The following is a 25,575-nucleotide window of genomic DNA, read 5'->3' on the forward strand; positions in this document are numbered from 1 at the left end:
GATGAAAAATGATGTTAGCTCATCTTTTTTTTTGTCTTCTCCATTTACAATCAAGCAATGTACCTTTTTTTTCCTGTGTCAGATTGAAAAGACGTCCAGGTTTCAACGATTTGGATCCTGAGTCTCATCTCAGCCACAAAGAATAATGCCCTCACTGCTTTCTTAACCCTGAATGAAACATATTCCCTCATGTGTGGAGGCGGGAGAGTGTTGTGTCCGTCTGTTGTTTTTGTTTGATTGGTGAGTGTTTGTGAGTTGTGTTTGTTTGGGTTTTGGTGCTGCGCTGTATGGAAGCCTGTTCCTGCCAGAAAAATGTAGTTATTAACCCCAATATCACAAATTTGCCTCAATCCTTAGATACTTTATTCGGATCAGGAAAAAGGATGTTTAACCACCGCTGAACAGATAGAGCCTGAGTGACACACTCTCCACCGTGAAGCCCTGGAAATGGAGAAAAGCTCAAGGGCACCAAAAACTCTTCAGCAGGACGAACTTGGACTATAAGTACTGAGCGTAGTAGCCTGAATTTCAGATTTTTCTGAATTTAGGAGCAGGACACTCTGTTACATCCTGACAACCCAGCCTCTAATGAAATATTTTGGATATGATTATCTGCTTTTATGGGCAGATAAAGTGAATTTAATTCAGTTACTGGGTATAAATAAAGTTGAGAGTTGAAATATAAAGAGAGAAAAGTAGATGTCCAATAACAGAGCCATTAGTTACTCCATATTAAAAGTGTTTTATGTCGTATTACTTTAAGAGACACATGGCAAATGAATCTTCCAGCTGGTGTCAGAGCAAACAGTGATCTGTGGGGACAAAACGTACGCACTACACGCTACAGGCTCTCAAATTGAAATCAAGACGCAACGTTTTACCACTCTGAAATCAAAGCAGTATGTGGACTGGTGTGATGCTCACCGCCTTATTCTGAATGTGAAGAAAACTGAGATTATATTCGATTTAAAATCAATTAGGGACCATAGTCCAGCAATCATTCATTAAGTATAAATCAGGTATGTATAAATTAAGGTTTAAATAAGCTTAACTCGATGATGTTTTTGGTTCATCAGATGATTTTAGAGTGTAATTTGATACAAGTATGGTGTGGTAAGTTGACAGCACAGTTAAAGTCTCAAGACTCAAATAGCCTTGACGATCTTACAGGAAATGAAACATCACTACTTGTTGAAGCACCAGTGTGACTTTATGTCCATGTCTAATAAATAAACAAAACTACTTTCAGGGTTTATTAAAGCTGAAGGATCAGAATGCTAAATGTTAGGCTAAACCAGTACAAAAGTTAATTCAATCCATCCATTTATTCCCTTAAATTGTTTTAAATAACTCCTGTCTCACTCCAACATGTGAAGTTAAACATGTTTAAGGATGCAGGTGTAAGTATGAATGAATGATGTATGTGTTGTGTGATGCAGCTGCTCGGAACCCAAGACAAATGATCCTGTGAGACAATAAAGTATATATCATTTTATCCCAGAAAGTCTGAGGTGATACCAACAAACTGAGCTGGTTAAATAACAAACCAAGTAAAACCAGAAGTACCACAAAGGCTTTACTTGATGATCAAAGGTCTCATTCAAGTGAATATTGAAATAACCGATAATTAGAATCTCATCAAATGATTAACGAGGTAAATCCTCCAAATACTTTTAAAGGTCAGGATTAAGATCCAGGTGGTCTGTACAGTTCCTGTGATGCCAACGATGTCTTAATGTTAGCGTCTTATGTCAGAAGCTCTAGCCCCAGATGGACAGTAAACAGTTGCTAACAATTTATTATTAGTGTGCGTTGTTTAACCCTTTTCAGCCACACAATCACAGTTATTTGCACTTTGGAGCCAAACAGGAAGAACGATCGTCATCTGCCGACGCGACTGCGCTAGTGGTGTCATCTGACATCTGAGGTAACGCCAGCAGAGTTGAGCTGTTCTGTCTGAAAAGACACATCGTATCTGCAAAGGAAAACAGTTAGCACAAACCATTTTAAACCGGCTAGGCGTTAGCTGTCGGTGACTCGGCTTAAAACTAAGTTGAGAGGGCAGCAACAGAGGCTACCCCCAAATGCTTAGATGTCTCATAGGATTTGGATTTCATGAAGAGAATAACAGAGTTGATAAGTAGAAGATTGAAGATTACAGGTAGTAATGAAAAATGAAAAGAGAAAATGAAAATTAATGAAATCAATACAGTAAATCAATACAATTTCTGACTTTTTATGTCAAAATTATGATAAAAGAAGTCAAAATGTTCAACTTATTACCTTTAAATTTTGAGTTACAATCTCAAAGTTATTCAAAAGTAAAACGTCAGCAGGTTATTTTTTATCATCTCTAACATGTTAATCCTCTTTACCTGGCAGAAATGGGCTTCCATAGCAGAGTTTGATCTTGTGATCCTAAATAAATCACATTTTTTCATAAACACGTTCCAGAGGTGAACAAAAGCAAACTCAGACATTACTGTTAGTGTCGGTCTGGTCTTTGCACTTTTTCCGGTCAAAGCGCCAGAAGCAATATCCAGCTCCCCCTCACCCAGTTGGCTAATGGTGTTCATACAGCAGTATGTGGCTCCCATCCAAGCCGGGCCCCATCCGTCCACTGCTCTATTTCAGTGTGCTTTCTGTTTCGCCTTTTGTGATATACCGAAAGACTGGCATGGCTCTACTCAAGGCTGTGCATGTATATATATATATATAAAGGTGTGTGCATGTGATTGTCAGCGTCCATGTTCATGTGAGAGATCTGTGTTATGAACGTCTGTGGTGCTGATGTCCGATCGACCTGCTTCGCTTTTCCCTCCAGAACCCCTCAAAAAAAAGCACCTTTTTAGGCCGCGGCACGTGACAGAAGTCCTGTCATAGACTTGTATTATATCCTCTGAAGAATGTAACTAATGCTGCGTTCAGCAGGCTAACGGAGAGCAACACGCAAAGGGGGGTCTCGAGAACCATTTATACGTGGGAGTGGTTGAGGTTGTAGGCGATGAAGAGTGGGCGACATTTCAAAAGAAAAAAAGCTGCAAACGATTCCCTCAAACGAAGAGCGGACGACTGCTGCCAGTTCAAGGCTTTGCAATTTCGTTTCTGTTTCCAAATGATGGCCTTATTGATCGCTTTTTGTATCCCCTGCTCCTCTGTGGTGTTGTTCTACACTGTGTTTCATAGGGCACTAGAGGATTTATCATGAAAGCTTACACAATCTCTGGTAAATTACTGTGCTGGGTGGTGGCGGTTAAAGACTCCCTGGGGTGATTTTTAGGTTATGGCAACACACAATATTAAATGACTAAATCAAAGCCAATAGTCTCTTTTGGGGGACATTAAACACAACAACAAAAAATCAGTAGAGAATATTTAAACGCATGAACTGAAAGATGAAATCAAAGTGCCAAATCTACATCAAATATTTGAGACATTAAATGTTCAGACTGTTTTTAGATTAATTAACGGACTGTTTCACAGCCTCACTTGTGTGTTAATGGCTGAATAAGAGGCTTTGTGTAAACACAGGGATGTACTGATCATGATAGAACTGCACCACATTAGGCTTGGGCTGATATTAGATATTATCGAATATCGTGATATTTGCCGTCATATGCAATATTTCTCTACAATATCAAACTGCAGTTACAGCATCTTTGGGCTGTCGTGGCAGCGGAGGCAATGCGCGTCGATATTGACGAGGTGGGAGGTTAATTGTCCTGACGTAGTGGCACGCAGCGCTTTAACATACAGACATGGAGGACGTAGTTTCTAAAGGCTTGTTTATTCTCCTTTTACGTACAAAAATAGATACGCCCGTTCCAAACGAGACAATAAATCGTCTATTGCAATATTTTGGTGGGACAATAATCATGATTTAACATTTTGGATATCGCCCCAAGCCGACGCCACATCACAACGTCCCTAATCCGATGGCACATGGAGCTCCATCCTCTGCACCCAACTACAATCTGGCCACGAGACATTATGAATAGCTTTGCGTGGACACTGTCCCCTCTCCTGTTGTGAGACGGTTGCCCAGTACACCAAAACCCAAGACGGAACTAAGAGCACTTATAGGTGGGATGGAAGGGTAGTCACGGGGGTATTTTTGTAAACGGGTGGGAAACCACATGCCTAGACAGCTAAGAATGTACGCAAATGAGCTCATCTATTAAATGTCTATCTATCAGAGATATAGATCAGAGATTAGATAAATTATTAGTTCTGTTAGTTTGGAGAGATCTGCGCTTTGAAGAGAAAAATATGCAATGTTTGTCAGGTTGAAAAATAAGGTTTTGAATTGGTTCAGAACTGCTCAGGTTTGATAAACCGGCCTCAAAGGGTGCTTTCCGTCCTCCTCCCTGTGCTCCTGGTCCAACGTTTGTCCTCTTGTTTCTCTGTTCCGTCGTCCAACATCCCTCCGAGCATTCACACTCACCTCTCTTGGCAACGTACACTTCACAGACCCACTGTTGTATGCAAAACCAGAGGAGAAACGCTCTCTGCTCAGCTGAAACCTAAAGGAAGGGATCAGTTTATTCCACTCTGTAGCAGGTCCAAGCCACTTTTATACAGCACCAGCAAACCACCAACAACCACCTCTTTAAGGCTTCATGTCCACTGGGAACATCTTCTTGACTGGAACCTCCTTTATTTGCTCACACTGTTTACAACAGAAAGGACTTGGTGCATGTACAGAAAGCTCAGCATGCTTGTAGTATGTTCTTGAAAAAGTTTTAGCAAAAAACACGTGATGCTTTCGAAGCGGTATCCTCAACAGAAGGACGGATGTTTAGCGAAAAAAAACACAAAACAGATACCCGGTGGACTGCGACAAGTCCTACGTGTCGGTGCTGGTAGACGTCTCCATGTCAGGCTTTATTTCTAGATATTGTACAAAATGTCTATGAACTGTCTTATGTGTCTGCACTCACTATTTCACAATCCGCTGTCCTGTTACGTGACGAGAGGCTCGAAATTAAAAAGAATGTTTACACACCTGTCGAGAACAAACAGGTGCATCAGAGAACATCAGTGATGAATCATGACAGAGTCAATGGTAAAGAGTTTACTCTGTCTCGATGCCGCTTTCAACGTCCGGACAGTGCATTTAAAAACACCTCGTGTGATTGGATATTTCAGCAAATTCAACAAATAGGAACACACTGAAGTCAACCGACATTGAGATCTCTCTGGGCGAATCTTTGATTTCTTTGTTTTCAAGTTTCCTTTGTGTTCTTGGTCCCTGTTCAGCCTGCTCCGTGTATGTGTAACTAATCTATAACTTCATGACTTCAAGCCAGCAGTTTTACAGGCTTTCAGACAAACACAATAAACATGCAAACAAGCTATAACGAACCACACAGCAACAGCTAATACAACTACTTTTCTTACTTTTGTACCACTCCTTCAAGAGTTCCTCGCTTCACTGTGACTGCAGAGGCTGCTGGGAAAACTATGATGTGTTCTGCAGACGCTCAGGGGTCACGACCTGTCCCAAAACAAAGGATCAGGGTTAGTCGGAAGGTGCCAAAGACAGGGATGTGAGGTGTTTCGGTCAAGTTGTATTGAAAGCATGTCAACCTCTTGTCACAGCTCTCCACGCAAAACTAGAATCCCGTCCTGTTATATTCTCTGGAGACTTCTGGGAACAACAGTGTGCAAAAGATTGAGGTGAGGTTCGCCAGCGGTCCTGATCCAGGACTGGTACTGTTCGTATCACGGTCCTGGATGGATGTGATCTCCTGAAACCCGAGCATTTCAATCACTCAGTGGCTCAAAAAAGTTAATTATTGGAAGAATGTTTGATTTTACGTGCTTTGTGTTGACCATGGATGCATCGATTCAGCAACACATCCTCAAACCTAAACAACTGAATAAGACGATTGCCAGTGACTCCCAAAACAATATGATCATTGCAGTGTACCGGTGACAGGAGTAGCAGAACTTTGTCGTCTGGTGTTTGATGTCCACAGGATCCGTTGTTTCGGTGATAACAGCTGAGGTCTTGGCTACTGGTTGCAAATAAGTTGCGTCCAGTAGGACTCAGCGCCCCTGGAAAAACTATAAAAATGAACCGCTGTTGAGTTCAACTGGAGACAGAGTCAGAAAATTCATGGCTTGTGTCTCGCCTAAAATGTCTCCAAGAAAATTTCTCATATAAGAGAAAGTTTCTAAAACAAAATCCCAGAGCAGTCAGTCCATGAGTGGCGTTCATCCAATCCCGTGTTTGGGAGGGTGTGGACCGCGTTGTTCGAGCCCCGACATCCAAAAACACAACTGCCATTATAAAATAGACCTCTCAACATCTTTCACTGCAAATGAGGTCAATTAAAACCCTTTCTATTTTGATTTTTTTAATCGATAAAAGTTTTATATTTGTTAAACTTTCCTTAAAAAAGTGTGTGACGTCATCTGGATGCCATCTTGTAGAGCATCAAGAAAAAAGCAAATCGATTTCAGTCACTAAGAAGATGTCTTCCCAACCGGAGTTTGTATCTTCAACATTCTTCCTGTATTGATTCATGAGTGACTGAAATGTCCAGGATTGTTCGCATCTCAGTCCTCGATCGGGACATACTAAAGGGAGGCTTCTAGAGAGTATAAGAAGGGAACACAAATCCAGATGAGATCTGTCGTAGAATATATTATCGCGCTTGCAGTGTATAACGGAGTTTGCAGGTACATCCTCGGCTGGACTCTCCTGCGAAACAGCGGACAGAGGACACAGTACACAGGGAAACACATGGCCATTCACTGTACACAGAGCAGAGCTCCCTCCTTCTGTCTCTATCCAGATGTGCCAGATAGTTTATATTTTCAGGGTCAAACAAAGAGTTTTATTTAAGAGTTTTATTCCAGATAAGTTTACTTTTCTGCGTCTCACAAAGTACAGGAAATCTATTTAACTGCCCTCTTACCACAAACCCTACAGCCTCCTGGTGCAGGTCGAAGCAGACAATAAGAAGTATCTGAATATATTATTATTATTATTATATTATTTTTTATTATATTCTAATAGTTGAGGATTCATTTCCACGAAGCACAGGGGCAAACAAACATGCAAAGGATGTACAGTCAACCTTTAGGCGACACTCTGGGCTTCATAAACACAACACGGTCTTGTCTTTCAATAAAAACACACACATGCGCAGGAAACATCCGAATATCTACTGTGATCTCCTCTCACACCACCCACACCTTCATCACACCGAGCCCCTTCTCACCTGGACCTGTCCTCCCCCCTGCGAGTACCCAATCCCCTGCTGTTCCTTAGCACCCACTCACCCTCTTTACCTCCTCCTCCTCCTCCTCCCAACACGAGTCCAGTGGGTGGTGTGATGTCAGGTTTTTGTGGTGGGCTGCTTATGACAGGTCCAGACAATCAGCGTGTTTGTAAATGTCTATGTGTGATTTTCAAATCTTTGTTTATGGTCAGGGTTTTAAAGGAAGATATTTTTATGGTAATTGTCGCTGGTCTATTTTACTATATATTTATGTAATAAATATGTGACTAAATTTACATCTCACTGGCTCTTTTTGGCTCTCAGTTCTCCAGCCGGCTACGTCATGTGCTGGAGGGTTTTCATTTATGGACTAATAAATTAAACCCACAAAAACCCTTTTCTCGTTTTCACCTCATTGTCTCTGTTATATGCTGTTGTATGTATGCTTTTAAAGGAACACTTCACCCCAACAAAAATTCAGTCATCATCTACTCTCCTCCGTGCTGAAGGGGAGGTTTCGTAGTCCGCAAAACATTTCTGGAGCTTCACGGCAAAACAGGAGATGAGGTGAGGAGATGATGATTGAATCTTAATTTTTTTGGTTGAACTGTTCCTTTAAGTCACTGTACAAAGGAATGAATGTTGTTTTTCTATCAGGATTGTATTATATCTGTAATCCACATTGGTGAAATTGAAGATTATAAGATATATCTTCTTAATATCTAATCCAGATTCATGACAAACGCACTGTTTATTGTCCTTTTTGGCCAATCTAAAAGATGAAAAGCACATTATCAGTGCATTAACTCCTCACTCAAACATCCTCTGCCCTCCTGACGCAGGTTTCAGTGATAATAAATGAAAAATGTAAATGTGCCCGTGTACCTTAATCCAACATGAGCGCTTAATCCTACTTAGATTGAGGACAGCCGTGTATTGCAGCGGTATGCGTGCACCTCCCCGTCTGTGGAAAATATTTGCATGATTGAAAAACATTGTTCTAAACAGTTGCATGCTGCAAAAAGGGATGTAAAGTCGGTGGGCCGAAATAATGGCTAAATGAGGAGTAAACAAGGTTTGTCTGGTCGAATCAGTGTCAGAGCGGAAAGACAGGCGCTGGCAGCACTGCTCAGTTCATCAGCACATGTCACACCGTATCCTGTCTGACTTATTGACAGATCGAATCAGATGTCTCTCAGAGTGCTGCGAGGTTTCCCCCGGTGAGAGACAGCCGGTCTCACGGCTATGACTGATAATTCTTCTACCCGGAGTGATCCGTCGTCACAGATGGAAGACTGTCGGCCTGCACGCTCAGGAGAAACATTTGCCAAATTCGATGCATGTCTGCTGATGATGTGTTATTGCCCCTCAGTGAGCTCCAGCTGCTTCTGTTTTATAAAAAAAATGCTGAAAAACATCAACATTATTGCACCAACCTTGTAAATCCTTGTGTCATGGGTTTAGGATACATGCTTTGGCTGCAAGTTGGGGCAATTTGGATTACGGATAGCAGCCGAGCAGCTCAGCAAATTGTGGAAAGGCTGTCATCAGCTCTCTTGTGACACCTTAAGTACAGCACAAATGTGGAGTAATATCTCCAAAAAACCTTGTGAGGCAAAAAAATTGTTCCCCCCGTAAAATGTGATTCACGGTTGAAGAGTTTTCAGTTATTGGTTTTCTTGTACAAACACAGATCCAGGTTGGAGTGTGTGACATAAGAAAACATAACTGATGATGTGGGCTAAAGGTCTGCAGTGACGAGTCAGGTTAGAAAAGGTCACCTGAGGGTGACACCTCCAGTCTGACAGTGTATCGCCATCTAGTGGTCAGTTGATGAAGAAAATACTACTGCTGCTAATAATAGCTTTTTTATATAGCACCTTTAAAAACAGTGACAGAGAAAGCTAAAGTGGGATACTCAGGAAGACAAACACTCAAGGCCAGGCAAAGGAAAAGAAGATAAAAGTCAAACAAGAGGACAAAAGGTGCAGAAAGCAGATTTTCTATATAAATAAACACAAATAAAGAGAAGAAGGGCAATAAAAACAACAACAACATATAAGAGCAAATGAATACAGATAAAAAGTAATAAAAATAGTAATTAAAATGTATCTCTGCATTGAATCAAGCTAATTATTGTGAAAAAAGCATCTTTATTAACAGCTTTGTTTGCACCATGTGGAGGGAAGTATACGAACATCAATGAATATCTGCAGAAACAGGTAAACAGTGTAGAGACGGCACGCATAGACAACAGTTACAAATGATTAAATACAAAAAAATAAACATATAATACGAACAATATGTTTTAAGAGTCATGATATCCATCTGGCACCTAAAAATGAAAAAAAAAACAGGTAAAACAAATTTTCAAAGCAGCATTTATACATTTTTGGCCACTTGGGGGCAGTAGAACCTCCGATAATGACATTGGCATATCACTTTATAAAGTTGTTATTTGCAAACAGCGTGAAGTTGTTAGCCCAACATCATATCATCATCAATCTTATCCCTCTTTTTACTTCAGTTTTCGGTTCCCACCGACTCCCGAGGGACACATATGTCCTCTAAGCTGCTAAAACAGTCCACTGTGCTCTTCAGCCAATCAGAACTGAAAAATCAATCATCAATCATCTGAGAGAGTGAACCAATCAACAAAACTCTCCAAACACCGGCTGGTTCTCTGTTGGTTTGTTACTACGAGTGAGAAATACTTTTGTTGATCCCCTGAGCAGAAATGTCACTGCATAGCAAAAGTATGAGAATTATATAAAATGAAGAAATATGTGTATTAAACTGTTATAGATATTGATATTGATAGATATGCTTTTTCAGCAGCCTTCTTAGGGGAGGGTGAGACGAGGGGTGCTCAGTTGGTTGCAATCTTCTACCTCACTGCTAGATGCCACAAAATCCTACACACTGGACCTTTAATATGAAATGATTGATTAACACTTAAAGACCTGAACTCAACGTCTGAAACTCTACATGGTGATCTAGTAGGTATTTATTTCTTTAGCTGTGAGGATGAAGGTTGTGCGGTTCTGTTCTTGACCCACTTTTAGTGTCACCCTGCATCAAGATCATATTGGTAGGTGAGGAGGTTTGTCACTGTCTTCACTTCTACTGGACGTATGAAGGAAAACGGTGATTCATGCGTCAGGAGCTCTCTCGCTCTCTCGGTTCTGACTCACCTGGAGCAGGGTGTAATTGGGTCTGTTTGTGTGTGGCAGGTGCTGTGAATGACTTCCTTCTTCTTTTGTTTTTTATGAATTTGGTGAAGGCAGGGTTGGATCTTGTCACATGAAGTCGTCCATGTGGGTGGAAGCTGTTGTGGGGGCTGTGATCTCACAAAGGCAGCTTTTCCGCCAACCAATCCCTCGCCGGCTCTTTGGATGATAGCCCAGCCCCCTCGGATCGCCCTCCTTCTCCCTCTCTCTCTCTCTCATGTGCATGTCATGCACACACACCCTCTCTCTCTCTCTCTCTCACACACACACACATGCACACACTTCATGCTCCGTCATAGCAGGAATTTTCCACTCAGCAGCAGCAGGAGAACATTGCAGCCAGCTGCGCTGTCAACTGCACTGTATGGTTGAATCTCAAAGACTGTTTGCATACGCTCCCCCCTCCTCCTCCTCTTCTTCTTCTTCTTCTTCCAACCCTGCTTCTCCTGGCTTTTTTCCTTCACCACGTGTACGACTACACACATGCACAGAGCCGCAGCAGCTAGCTAGCTACACAAAGTACACAGTGTACTGTACATGTTCGGTGCATGGGAGCCAGCAGCAAAACTCCTCATTTTCATCTCTGCGTGTCCTCGACAAATAGAGCCAAAAGCAGCGTGTGTTTACCAGGACAGTGGAGCAGAAGAATGCAAATCCAAGTACTGGGACCCATGGGAGACAGGACGGCCTACTAATACCTCCCCCCCTTGTCTCCCCCTTTTGTCTCTTTCACTCTCTTGTACACACTCCCTCCTTCCAAAGAAATCGTACATGGACCAGCTCCAACAGTAGCTCCTTTCCCCCCCCCCCCCCCCCCCCCCCCCCCCCCCCTCTTTATTTCTCAGTCTGTCATGAGAAGATCAAGGACAGTCGTGCGCATGTACCGTGTGTTCTGTATACATTAGAGGCCCGGTTATATAAGCGTGAGCCCAGCCAGCCCCTCCCCGTCCCCGTGGTTCCATACGTTCTTCCCTGCTTCCTCTCAAATCAGGTCAGGTGAGGACGGCGGAGTGAGAGATCTGCCGTGGTCAGATGAGGACATCATGGGAAATATATACATAACGTTTGAAGCCTACACCACTGGGGGGGGGGGGGGGGAAGAGGAACATTTTCCATAAACACTGGCCTGATCCGGAGCAATGTGGCTGGACGGAGGGAGAAAAATAAATATTCAGTTTTAATCTAAAGTAGCATGGTACCACCTGTTTAAACATGACGAGTCTTGCTGGTGTCGATTAACACACTGTTATTTTAAATTGGAAATTTTGCAACATGTGGCCTAAAGCGTGTGGACACTCGTATCTTCTTCTGGTCCAGGGTTGTGTTTCGTGGGTCGAGCTGGGCCCCTAAAAGGAAAAACAGTGCCAGGGATTAGCTTAGCTTAGCATAAGGACTGAAAGCAGGGGGAACACTGCCACCTCTAGAGCGAGGCTGACAGTCGGTACAGGAAGTTTAAGGACAAGTTCGTCCCAAAATGAAAATTCACTCATTATCTACTGACCCGCCTGCTGATGGAAAGTAAAAGTGGTCCACGAAACATTTCTGGAACTTCACATCAGAACAACTAAACAACTGAAACAGTAAAAAGTTGTTTTTTTCCAGTTCGGTGTGGAAGAACTTGACCGGGCTGCAACGAACCCTCACCTCAACGCCATCCAACACCTTTGGGATGAACTGTGGGCCAGACTTTATCACCCGACATCAGTTCTGGGCCTCACTGATGCTTTTGAGGCTGAATTGGAGCAAATCCCTGCAGCGAAACTCCAAAAAAGTCTTCCCACAACAGTGAGAGGACCTGAATGTTGAAGTGTCTACATACTTTTGACCACGCTGTGTGTATGCTCTGAACTTTTGGCCGTGCTTGCTAACACCAGAGTTACTTCATGAATTATAGTATAGGGACACTTGGGAAATAGAAAAATGCACCAACTTGGACAAGAACCAGCGTGACGTCCGAGCGGAGCGACCTCTTGGGAAAGGGAGCTTTTCCGAGGGAATCCATTACCGTCTAAGTCAACATGGGAAGACATAAAGATGGAAAATGTTTGCTTTTAAGGAAGCGAGAGTCGGAGTATGAGAAATGACAAGTGAAGCAAAAATAATTAGCAGAGATTACAGAGGTTCAGCGCCCATCTTGTGTTACATACTGGAACAAGACAAGTGCAGACATAATCTCATACTCCTTCTTCAAATGGTCAAATGTTACAGGTTGTGTGAATTATGTGAGAATTTATGTGAGGTTTTCTTGATCAGGAATTAAGCCGGAGCCTGTTAAGTACATGGTGTGTTTATGGATGGGTAATTAGGATTAAATTTAATAAAGAGATTAGAGGCAGGGGGTCTGAGAGGAGGGAGAGCCAGCGAGGCACCGACTGAGAGAAATATGTAGAGTAAACACACAGAGGGCTGTGTGTGTGTGTGTGTGTGTGTGTGTGTGTGTGTTGAAGGGTTAAGGATGTGCAGGGAGATATATAAAAGGGTTATCCCAGGACGAAGGGGAGGAAGGCCCGTCCTCCATGTCCTGCATACTCCCAACATAAACAGCATACACCTGACAGCACACATAAAGTGATACAATACGCAGTGTTGGTTAACCGGTCCACACTTTCTCCCTCAATAAAACACTTCCAAGTCTCCTCCATGAGTCAAAAACCTGTTAGCGAGTGCAAAACCATGAATCACCCGCGTGCAGTGACACTTTGTGTACCGGCCCGAGATAAAAAACCGAGATAAAGTTGAAGTGGAAGTCTGAGCTAAGTGCTCAAGACTGCACGGAGTGATTCGTTGCTATAGACTGCAGACTAGGAGACAGAGTTCATGTCTTAAGTTTATTTTATTTTATTAAATTTCTTGCTCAACGCTTTGTAACTTGTGACTCCAACTATGTATTTCTAAGCTGCATAAATAAAAAAAAAAGTATGTTGACTCCTTGTAAGTGACACTGTGTACTTTTATACTTTGAGTACATTTCAGAGCCTGTACTTTATTACTTTTACTTGAGTAAACAAGTTGAAGCAGTACTTCTACTTTTACCAGTCTCTTTCTTTTTTTTACACACAAATATCTGTACTTCTACTTGAGTACAGAATGTGTGTACTCTTGCCACCTCTGCTTGACTGCTTTTTAACAGCTGGTGCCTACATTACCCACAATGCAACTCTGCCAACTATGTGACATCACTGGAGATAATTTATCAGATTACACGCAGCTTCCTCTGGAGCCACAAAAGGCTTAATACCACATTCTTCACATATTCAGTCGTGCTCCTCAAGACCTTGTAAACACACTTTAATGTGTAAAAGTTACCCTTTTTAATACGGTATGTGCCTTCAGCAGCCTCGATGCTTTTGGGAAGATTTTTGCAGAGTTTTGCTCCCGTGAGAAGATAAGTGAGGTCAGGAACAAGCTGGATTACAGTGTATCCCAAAGGTGTTGGACTGGGTTTGAGGTCAGGGCTCTGTGCACGGCAGTCAAGCTGGGAAAACCATTTCTTCATGTCGTGTTGAAACAGGAAAGGGCCTTCCCTTAACACTTACCACAAAGTTGGACGTGCGCCATTGACTAAAGTATAATTGTATGCTGTAGCATTAAGATTTCCCCTTAATTGTAAGTAGCCCCAAGCCACAAAAATCTGCACCAGACCAAAAATACACCTTTTCACATACTTATGGCCCTTTATTGGAGTTCACTTGGGTCACATCTGCAACATAACCCTTTCTACGACTAAAATATCCTAAACCGTCCAGAGTTTCTTAATTCTTCATCCCACTGTTGCAAAGTTATTTAGACAACAAGGCTATGCCAGACATAACGTCGCTCCCGTTATGCACCCCGAGGGCCATCGCTGTATCTGTAGGCCCACTGAGCATTAATTAAACTGGTAAACGAGTTTAAGATGTGTGTTTTTGTCTCTACAGCATTGTAGAAGATGTTGCAAAGAACCATATCTCTGCCAAAATCTGCAGGAAAACATTTACGCAAGTCACGTGCAATTCGTGAAACACGGACCAGGCGACGCAGGCTGAGTCTTTATTTCACTTCGTGTTTAAGTGATATACCTCAGAGATTTGATTTCACTCTTTTAAAATACAGACTTGGACAGTCTGCTGGCAAAACACACGAGACAAATCCATATTTTACTGTAAAAACCGCACATGTGCTCATAAGGGGTTTTAGCGCCATCGTGCGGCAACACCGAGAACTCCAACGTGTCGCTGGTGATGACGTAATGACGTTAACCAATAGCGAAGCACGTTCGAGAAGATGCGGAAGTTGCACTAAATCCAATATGTCTGCTGGCGTTTAGCTTCCCTGAACAAAACAAGACTCGTGGAGAATGGCAGACGGTGGCGTTGACGAGCTCTCGCAGCTTGAGTATCTGTCTCTGGTGTCCAAGGTCTGCACGGAGCTCGACAACCATCTGGGGATAAGTGACAAGGATTTAGGTTTGTATTTTGTGCCCGTGCTGAAACGAAAAAGCTTGGCTAACTAACTAGCTCATGCTAACTAAGTAGCTGTTTATAGCTCGCCACAGCGTTGTCTTAAGATTGGCTTGTTTTACTTGCGGATTGAGTACTTTGCGAACTGTTGGTGGAGTTTTAGTAAGATTTTAAAGCGATTTATTTCTATGCTAGAGTGGGTTTCGATCGACGTCAGTGCGAGACTGCGAGTTAGCTAACTTAGCTTAACTGTTAGCTCAACTGTTCACTGGTAACTTGTTGTTTCTTCCCTCCGCAGCTGAATTTGTCATCGACCTCGCTGAGAAGCAGCCGGCGTTTGATGGATTCAAAGCTCTTTTGCTTCAAAATGGAGCCGAATTCACAGTAAGTTTAACGCTTGAGTTTTACGCCACAGTAGTTTCATAAAGTGATGTAAGCTAACGGTAGCAGTTAGCTAGCTAACACTACTTAGTGACTGAAGCGGTTTGTTGTGTTCCCTGTAGGACTCTCTCATCAGTAACTTGCTCAGGCTCATTCAGACTATGCGACCTCCATCCAAGGCGTGTACGAGCACAGGTGAGTTGATTTAAATGTTGAGCTGTTAAAACATTACGTTACATAACATTACGTCTTGCTCTTCTCAAAAGTGACACTTTAGTCAATACATTTTATAGTCTACTACAGAAAAGATCATTATATATTCAGAGTAGACAACCATTTAAGCACTTTCACAGTTTAAATTGGATCGGGCACTGCATAGGTTCAGCTCTTTACACCAATAAATAGCATATTTTCCCTAAAAAAGCTGTTTAGATTTGCTTTTGTGTCGTGTCATTGAAACTGTTGCACATCTGTGGTTCTCTTGTACGATGTCATGTGGTGTTTCCTCGATTTGCAGCCTCTGAAGAGGTTAAGCCGAAGAGTGAAAAGGACAAGTTGAAGGAGCTGTTTCCTGCGCTGTGTAGAGCAAATGATCCAGCACCGAGGGTATGTGGCTTTAACACAATATTTGTAGGTGGTGCCTGTTTGACTTGTAATGCCACAACTACAAACAACTCAAAACAAGGTCTTCACACATGGACTGATTATCTTTATTAGGCTTCATTACACAGTATTAACTCCTGAGAGAGACCAGCAGCTCTGATTGTTAACACTTTGATGAAGCCAAAAGTTTTGCAACGTGTTTCTAATTGTGGTGGACTTGTACTGAAGCTCACGCTGCATTTTGCCATGTGTGTTCTCAAAGTTAGAAATGGGAGCAATGTACCTGTGACAGAAGTTTGCCTCTGAGTTGCCACTGTTTACAAAAGTCATGAACTCCTAACTCCTCCTTTAGTCAAATTTTTATTGAAATCATTCGTTGGAAATAACATCACATTTATTTGGTTGAAAAACTAAACAAAGCTGCCGACAGTTAATGGTTTTGGTCTTTTGTTTGATTCTTTCAGAAGCTCCTAGATGAAGATGATGTAAAAGTAGCAGCTGATGCCATGAAAGAGCTTGAGATGTTCATGCCCAGTGTCAGTGGGACGGAGACCAAAAGCAGCAAGAGCAGGTAAGATTCATTTGCCTTCTTGATATAAAAACATGTATGTGATGTTTGCTTTGTTAGGGAAGCAAAACCACAATTGGCAAATATGCACTTCTACTTTCAAGTTTGTTGTATGAATGAAACCTTTTTCATGGTATGTCAGCAGTGGCTTGTGAGGTTTACCTGTTATGTACTTTTTCACTTAATTATCGCAGGTCAGAAAAGAGCAGACGCCACAGCCGAAGTCGCAGCAGAAGCAGAGAAAAGGAGCGACACAGAGACAGGGATAGAGACAGAGATCGCGATAAGGACAGGAAGAGACGACACCGCTCTCGATCCCGATCCAGGTCCAGGTCTCGCTCCAGAGACCGTGAGCGGCACAGAGACAGAGAGAGAGAAAGAGATAGAGACAGAGAGAGAGATAGAGATCGCGGCAAAAGACGAGACAAGTCTTCACGTTGGAGCGAGCGATCACCTAGCCCCAAAAAAGACCAAGACAAAGATTCTGACCGCTGGAAGGACAAACATGTGGACCGTCCTCCGCCAGAGGAGCCTTCTGTAGGGGACATCTACAACGGCAAAGTCACCAGCATCATGCAGTTTGGATGCTTTGTTCAGCTGGAGGGATTAAGGTCAGTACAAGTCACCAGAGTGGTGTTAACACAACACTGACCTGACTTGTTTGCAATGTACCATACTAAGGCCTTTGTTGTCACATTTAAATTATTTATTAACATCATATATATGTAACAATAACTTGTGTCACCAGTCATTTGGAAACTAAATGTAAACAAAAGAAGTCAGAGGTGAGAGGCTACCTGCCATCTAGTGACTCTATTTTGTAATTGCAGTGTGCACTCTTCACAGCAGATGTGAAGCATATGCTACGCGCAGAGCTTACAAACTGTGGTTTCCTGTCAACAACACAAGCGTTGATGACATAACTCACTGGGAACTCAAAATATTTCATGTATGGAGCATAAGTTACAGTTTCTGCCAGTTAAGTCAACCATGTCGTTGTTCTCTGCATGTAGGAAGCGCTGGGAAGGGCTGGTCCACATTTCCGAGCTGCGGCGAGAAGGCCGCGTGGCGAATGTGGCTGATGTTGTCAGCAAAGGCCAAAGAGTCAAAGTCAAGGTGCTCTCATTCACCGGCTCCAAGACCAGTCTTAGCATGAAGGTAAGAAGAACCGAGAATAAACAGTTCAAATGTATGCGTGAGCAGAACTCAGGGGGAGCATTTTCAGATTTCTTTGTGTGATCCTTGTTGTTCGTTTTCTCTCCGGGTCGGCTTTTCCCCCCTGAATTGGCAAAATGTAAACAGCCTTATGTTTTCCTCCTCTCTTTGCCAGGATGTGGACCAGGAGACGGGAGAGGACCTGAACCCCAACAGGAGGAGAAACGTAGGCCCAGACGGAGGCGAGGAGATCTCTATGAGGAACCCCGACCGGCCGAGCAACCTGAACCTGGGCCACGCCCCCGAGCTGGAGCAAGACGACACCCTGGAGCGAAAGAGGCTCACCAAAATTTCTGACCCAGAGAAGTGGGAGATCAAACAGGTGGGTCTTTATAGAATGGATTTCTGTTTAAATCTTTGAAGGCTTATTTTACCGCACGGAAGTATTCATGCTCTCCGTCTGTCCTCAGATGATTGCCGCCAACGTCTTGTCCAAAGAAGAGTTCCCCGATTTTGACGATGAGACAGGAATCCTTCCTAAAGTCGATGATGAAGAAGGTAAGAAATGATTCTTAAGTAAAACGCACAAAGGGTCTCTTATGTCCGAACACAGCACTGTTAAGCATGTTTAACCCTGAAAAAGACTTGAATGACATGAATATTTCTTCAGTTTAAATCATCTGAAGTGTTTGAATCAATTATGTTAGTAAATTATTAGTTTTTTGCTGCTTGTGGCTGTGCCTCTGTCAATGGCAATGTCCGTCTGTCAACCGAAGCAGCAGGTGTCAGCTTTTTCTTGTTATTTCATGCTTTAGCACCTGCAGGCTGCAACACTGAGGCTGCAGCTCGTGCTTGCGCTGTGTAATGATTTTCAGGTGATACATTCCCTGAATGCAGCAACACGTGAAAATAATCTTGCATACGTGCCTGGACCATATTTCTGCCTGTAGGCGCGTGTCTTGCATTACATTTGTATGAAATACGACTTGCAGTGGACCGCAAGCTCACTGATATTGTTTGCTGCTTTTCAGATGAAGATTTGGAGATTGAGCTGGTTGAAGAGGAACCTCCATTCCTGAGGGGACACACTAAACAAAGCATGGACATGAGCCCTGTCAAGATTGTCAAGGTGCAGTATACGTCTGAACATGTTAAATGGCATTGAAATATTTAGTATAGTGATTATTTCTTGAAAGAAGTTGATTATTCTTGTTCAGTGAATGAAAATACACACCGCGCCTGCAGCGTAGTAAAATGGACACTTATGTTTCCCTCTGCTTGTAGAATCCAGATGGCTCTTTGTCTCAGGCGGCCATGATGCAGAGCGCTCTGGCTAAGGAGAGACGAGAGCTGAAGCAGGCAGCACGAGAGGCCGAGATGGACTCCATCCCCATGGGGCTGAATAAACACTGGGTCGACCCGCTGCCAGACGGTTAGAAATTACTTAATCTGCACCCGATGCATTTCTGAGGCGCAGATGTTGATTGTTAAGTACGATTCCTCCCATCAGTTTGCAGCCATAAAAACATCTGCCAGCTGGAAATTAGCATATTGATTGTCTTATTGTGCATCTTCAGATTTTATTTAATTATATATTAGTTTTATCTTTGCTTCTGGCACCTCAGCTTTGATTATCAGAATCCATTTTGGAATGCAGTGTGTGTGTGTTCGACCCATTTTATCAAAACCAGTCTGAGTCATACATGAGACCATGATGGCAGACAGCACCCCTCAGGCTCAACAGGACTAGAGATTGGTATCTGGCTTCCTGCATCTCCATTTCAGGCCGGATGGAGTAGTCTTGCCATGCTTCAGTGTGTTTATATGTCCTTTATGGCCTCAGGTGGTCTAGACAGCTTCCACGTGTTCCTGCCGTAACCGCACAGATCTGCCAGTGACGACACTAAAGATGTGATGAGATTTTAGTGGAAGTGTTTAATGTAGACGCAGGTTTTTTCTTCTTTATCAAGCACACTTCTGCTCCTCTTTTCCAGCTGATGGTCGGCAGATTGCAGCCAACATGAGAGGCATTGGCATGATGCCCAATGACATCCCAGAGTGGAAGAAACATGCGTTTGGAGGCAACAAGGCCTCGTACGGAAAGAAGACGCAGCTCTCCATCCTGGAGCAGAGGGAGAGTCTGCCAATCTACAAGCTGAAGGAGCAGCTCATTCAGGTTCGCTTAAAAACACTTTAAAGACAAAACCCAAAGGGAGACTTGTCAGCAATTTAGTTTAATGCTTCACAGAAGAGTTTAGAAATGATTCTGATGAGGTTCTTTTGAAAATGTGATTATCTTTTAACAAACAGATGTTGATGCTTTGAGATGCACTAAAGGGAAACATCTGTTGACTGTAAATTACCAGATTTCTGCATCAGCAACACACAAAAGAGAATTAAACAAAATGAAGTATGACATAAATTAGCCTGAGCTAAAATGTGGTTAAAGTAAAAATACAGTACCAAGAGGCCACAGTGCAGGTGGTAACATCATCTGTAGTACAGGGCTGCAACTAGGGATTGTTTTTTCAACAGTTTAACATTGTCTCCTCCTGTTAATCCTCCACAGGCTGTTCATGACAACCAGATCCTGATTGTTATCGGAGAGACGGGGTCCGGTAAGACCACACAGATCACTCAGTACCTGGCGGAGGCGGGTTACACCACCAGGGGAAAGATCGGCTGCACGCAGCCTCGTCGTGTGGCCGCCATGTCAGTGGCCAAGAGAGTCTCTGAGGAGTACGGTTGCTGTCTCGGACAGGAGGTGAGAGATCTGTCCTTCACTGTGCTCACATTTAATGATGATTTTTTTACTTGCTTGGTTTGATCTCCAGAGGGCTAATATGATTATGTTTTGTTGCAGGTGGGTTACACCATCCGTTTTGAGGACTGCACCAGCCCTGAGACGGTGATCAAGTACATGACAGACGGTATGCTCTTGAGAGAGTGTCTGATCGACTCTGAACTGGGCCAGTACGCCATCATTATGTTGGATGAAGCTCACGAGAGGACGATCCACACTGATGTTCTCTTTGGTTTGCTCAAGAAGGTAAGCAACATGAGAAAATGCTTCTTTATTCAGGCTTTTGATGGGTAAACAAAAGAGATACTGAGTCTTTTTTTTGTTTGTCTCAGACTGTACAGAAACGCACAGACATGAAACTGATCGTAACATCGGCCACACTGGACGCTGTGAAGTTCTCACAGTATTTCTACGAAGCACCCATCTTCACCATCCCAGGAAGAACTTATCCAGTGGAGGTCCTCTACACCAAAGAACCTGAGACAGACTACTTGGATGCCAGTCTCATCACAGTCATGCAGATTCATCTGACCGAACCTCCAGGTATGACTTAAAATCTTCAAAGGTCTACTTTTCGCCAGTAGACCCCGACAACGGTCCTCATAAAATCTGTCTCGTCCCTCGTCTCTGTCCAGGTGACATCCTGGTGTTTCTGACTGGACAGGAAGAGATCGACACCGCCTGTGAGATCCTGTATGAGCGTATGAAGTCACTTGGGCCTGATGTTCCTGAGCTGATTATTCTGCCAGTTTATTCTGCTCTGCCCAGTGAGATGCAGACCAGGATCTTTGACCCTGCACCTCCAGGCAGCAGAAAGGTGACAGCATCTAACGGCAATCTGTCAAACAATGTTGCACTGTACCTAACATGGCAAGTTTGCCATTTATAGACCATGTACGAACTCGAAAAAGATGAAATATTGAATTTTGTTTTTTTACTACTACGACTACTTTATAGTAACAATTTTAGATGTGTCGAAGACGGCTTTTTTGGTTTAGGTACTTTATAATTCAAGTCCTTTTCGAACACTTTCACTCTTCAAAGTCTATGAACCAGGCATTTTAATGTTTTTAATGTGCTTTAAAATATATATGGGCAAATGTGGAATGATCTGTATATGTGTGCTTCAGGTGGTCATTGCCACGAACATCGCAGAGACGTCTCTGACCATCGATGGGATCTATTATGTGGTGGATCCTGGATTTGTCAAGCAGAAAGTGTACAACTCTAAAACAGGCATCGATCAGCTGGTGGTGACTCCCATCTCACAGGTACAGTACTTTTATGATGAACTTTATATTCAGGGAAGAAGATTAGCAAATGCTTTCTGATATATCGGCATACTGGATTGTTTAAAAACGTGTGTTTCAGGCCCAGGCGAAGCAGAGGGCAGGTCGAGCCGGCAGAACCGGCCCAGGGAAGTGTTACAGGCTCTACACTGAGAGAGCCTACAGAGACGAGATGCTGACCACCAACGTGCCTGAGATCCAGAGAACCAACTTGGCCTCCACTGTGCTGTCTCTGAAGGTAAACGGTCATTCTGCAACCAGCATCTTTAGGATGAGCACCAGGTAGAAATGTAGCTTAGATCTCAAAGGAATGGGAATAAATTCATCTGAGAGAACTGACACATCATAGCTTGTCTTGTGGCATTTGAGTGAAGTAAAAATCCATAAATAAAAAAGGACAAAAAAGTTTCTCAGTCTTTAAGTTTAGAATTTCATCAAAACCACTTTCTGCTTACACTTGTGTTTCCTCCAACAGGCCATGGGTATTAATGACCTCCTGTCGTTTGACTTCATGGACGCTCCTCCGATGGAGACTCTGATCACAGCCATGGAGCAGCTCTACACTCTCGGAGCTCTGGATGATGAAGGCTTACTCACACGTCTGGGTAGAAGGGTGAGGGATGCTTTTACTTTCCCCTCAGCTGCGATAACTAAGAGAATAAATCTGCATCAAATCACATTAATGCTCTTTGTAGTTTGAATAATGTAATTATCTCGTCTAACCCTTTTAACATCGCTCTAATTATTTCCATCGTTTGTTCTCTCTGCGTGTGTCCTCTAGATGGCCGAGTTCCCTCTGGAGCCCATGTTGTGTAAGATGTTGATCATGTCCGTCCACCTGGGCTGCAGTGAAGAGATGCTCACCATCGTGTCCATGCTGTCTGTGCAGAACGTCTTCTACAGGCCTAAAGTATACCCACCACTAAACTTTATATTTAATGTCCTGAGTGGACAGCTTTATGTAATATGATTGAAGACTCTAGTCAAGATTCATTAGGATCATGGGGAGTGTTTTTATTTCATGTCTTGATTTATAGGGATACAACATTGCTGTGCTCGTCACTTGTCAGTTTGTTTTGTGTCCCTTATGCATAAAGTAAAGAACAGCTTGAAGTTTATTAAAAAATGACAGTTGAGCCTTTAATTTGAAAAGACAAGCTCAGTCAACTTTGAATTTCCCTTTCTTTGCTTTTTTTAAAAATTCTACTCGAGTTTATGAATCATATCCTGACAGTTTGTCCCCTCATCATTTGACCGTTCATTTCTTTTTGTGTTAAAGGACAAGCAGGCCTTGGCTGACCAGAAGAAAGCAAAGTTCCACCAACCTGAAGGTGATCACCTGACCCTGCTGGCGGTCTACAACTCCTGGAAGAACAACAAGTTCTCCAACCCCTGGTGCTACGAGAACTTCATCCAGGCTCGCTCCCTGCGCAGAGCCCAGGACATCCGCAAGCAGATGTTGGGAATCATGGACAGGTATGATTGTTAAGATGACCGGTAGGGTTGGGCTGACGTGAAAGATAGAATTAAGCCAAGGCCGGTCCGGACTGATGATGCCGAATTTAACCACTAGTCACAAAACATAATAAGATCACGAGACTTCAGACGGCATAACCTGCACTGGATCGTCTCTGATGAGAGTAATCTCTTGTGGATATCGTTCGCAGTAGTATAGCAGCACTGGTTTCTCATCAACTTGCTCTGTTTTCTTCAGACATAAACTGGACGTGGTATCTTGTGGAAAAGCCACAGTTCGGGTCCAGAAAGCAATCTGCAGCGGTTTCTTCAGGAACGCCGCCAAAAAGGATCCTCAGGAGGGCTACCGCACCTTGATAGATCAGCAAGTTGTATACATCCACCCCTCCAGTGCTCTGTTCAACCGCCAACCTGAGTGGTATGACGACTCATCAGTTCAACATTTCTCCTTTTATAAACAGTTTACTTCCAGATGTAAAAACAGCTTTGTGACATCCTGCCTCTCTCATCCTCAGGGTCGTGTATCACGAGTTGGTGCTGACCACCAAGGAGTACATGCGGGAGGTGACCACCATCGACCCCCGCTGGCTGGTGGAGTTCTCACCAGCCTTCTTCAAAGTGTCCGACCCCACACGCCTCAGCAAACAGAAGAAACAGCAGCGTCTCGAGCCTCTGTACAACCGCTACGAGGAGCCCAACGCTTGGCGTATCTCTCGTGCCTTCAGACGCCGTTGACGTGTGTGTGACGCCACAGATACAAAACAAAAACGTTTCTACAGTGATGAAGTCGGATGCGTCATCTTCTGCCAGCTCTGGAGATGTGATCCGACCTCATCTTCGAGCTGTGTGTTCACTCCTGTTTTTATATTTGTACACATCGTATATATTCCTCCAGCAGTTCCTAAATCAAAGTGGGGAATTTTAGTGTCATTGTTTTAGAAAATCTGGAGCCCTTTACTTTACACAGCACTGACACAGGAACTAATACAAACTTCCACGTGTCCTTTGAGACAGCAGGTTTAAAGATCTTCTGTGAGGAGATTCTGCACAACAGTGGACTAATTTATGTTGACTGTGTAAATTGTAACAGCATATGTTTCGCCTAAATAAGGGCCCGGTTCGAAATGTAATGGGACCTTGATGTTTCACTAGTTAATACTCTGATGATGTCAGACTGTCAGGATGGAACGAGCATATGTTCGATAGATTTTTGTACTATAACTGAGACAACTTTCACAGTATCTTGTATGTGTAACTGAGACTCTCGCTTTGCTATACATGCCAGTGGAACAATGAAAATGTGTCCCCATTAAATGCATAAAAAGTTTTCTTAAATCTTTTGGTTTTGTTGTGAACTTTAAATGTACTTCAGTGAGTTTGTAATTGGTTATGGTATTTTAAATACCTGTCACTGGGTTGGATTCCAACTTATCTGGATTGGATAAGTTGCAAAAATGTGACCGTAAACCTGAGATAATAAGCTGCTCTGTAGTCTGGTGGTGCAACACTAAAACAAAGTTTACTTTGTGCCACGACCTCCTGCAGGGGCGACCACGATCAGTTAAAGATGGGTTCTTTGTAGCTCCTTTAAGTAGATGAACACGTACAGTAGATGGAGACATTTTCTCTTCCAAGTTTGGGACATTTTTTAAAAATGGCATAAAAACAACCAGAATTCATTGAACAGGTCCTTAATATCTATTACTTGCCACATCAAAAAATTTAAACATGTTGTATTTGTTCTCATCTGCTTCACATAAAAACAATACTTGTTAAATGAGTGCCTGATCTAAGCGAATACATTTAAATAGAGTAAAAAGGGGTCTCTGATTGCCAAACTCAGTGAGTGGAGAAAGTCCCTTTGCAAATGCCAAAATACAAAAAGACTTTCTGTGGGAGAGAGTATCTCCCTTTGGCGTGGACTTGGGGCTTTTTCACTTTGCAGACATTTACATGCACAAAAATACTTCATAACACATGAAAGGAAAGGCACAAAGCATAAAATGACCTCTTTCAGTGTTCCTTTATGTGTTGAGAAAGTTGAATTTATTCATATTTATAAATATACAGATTAATGTAGCAGTAATATTAATCCAAAAACATCTGATATAATAGTAAAACACTGGCAGGGAACATTTTTCTTTAATACTTTAACTACATCTTGCTGATAAAATGTATGTTTTTATGTTAAACCCTTAATTTGCAAAGTAACTGGTTAATGTAGCAGTGGAATTAATGTAGTAGTGTAAAAAGTACATAGTAATAAAAGTAGCATGGAATAGAAACACTCAGGTAAAGTACAAGTACCTCAAAAGTACACCACAGTCCTGACTGTAAATACTGCTGTCTGCCTGTTGGCCGGTAGGGGGCAGCAGCACTGACACACGTCGTTGGAGCGC

General features: G+C 42.8%; 1 protein-coding gene across 1 annotated transcript; it reads left to right on the forward strand.

Annotated features, from left to right (window-relative positions):
- Nucleotides 1-14,713: 14,713 nt before the first annotated feature.
- LOC141015344 (ATP-dependent RNA helicase DHX8) lies at nt 14,714-24,511 on the forward strand. Its single transcript, XM_073489381.1, has 23 exons — nt 14,714-14,907; nt 15,200-15,285; nt 15,405-15,477; nt 15,800-15,888; nt 16,350-16,456; nt 16,648-17,064; nt 17,467-17,611; nt 17,784-17,990; nt 18,079-18,166; nt 18,640-18,737; nt 18,893-19,040; nt 19,603-19,784; nt 20,178-20,372; nt 20,472-20,657; nt 20,744-20,954; nt 21,047-21,228; nt 21,542-21,682; nt 21,783-21,938; nt 22,176-22,313; nt 22,482-22,610; nt 22,980-23,176; nt 23,415-23,594; nt 23,692-24,511. Exons 1-23 carry the CDS (start codon nt 14,799-14,801, stop codon nt 23,909-23,911), a joined length of 3,684 nt encoding a protein of 1,227 aa, XP_073345482.1. The 5' UTR covers nt 14,714-14,798; the 3' UTR covers nt 23,912-24,511.
- The last annotated feature ends 1,064 nt before the right edge of the window (nt 24,512-25,575 follow it).

The sequence above is a fragment of the Pagrus major genome, chromosome 20 (genome assembly GCF_040436345.1).
Source record: "Pagrus major chromosome 20, Pma_NU_1.0".
Classification (NCBI taxonomy): Eukaryota; Metazoa; Chordata; class Actinopteri; order Spariformes; family Sparidae; genus Pagrus; species Pagrus major.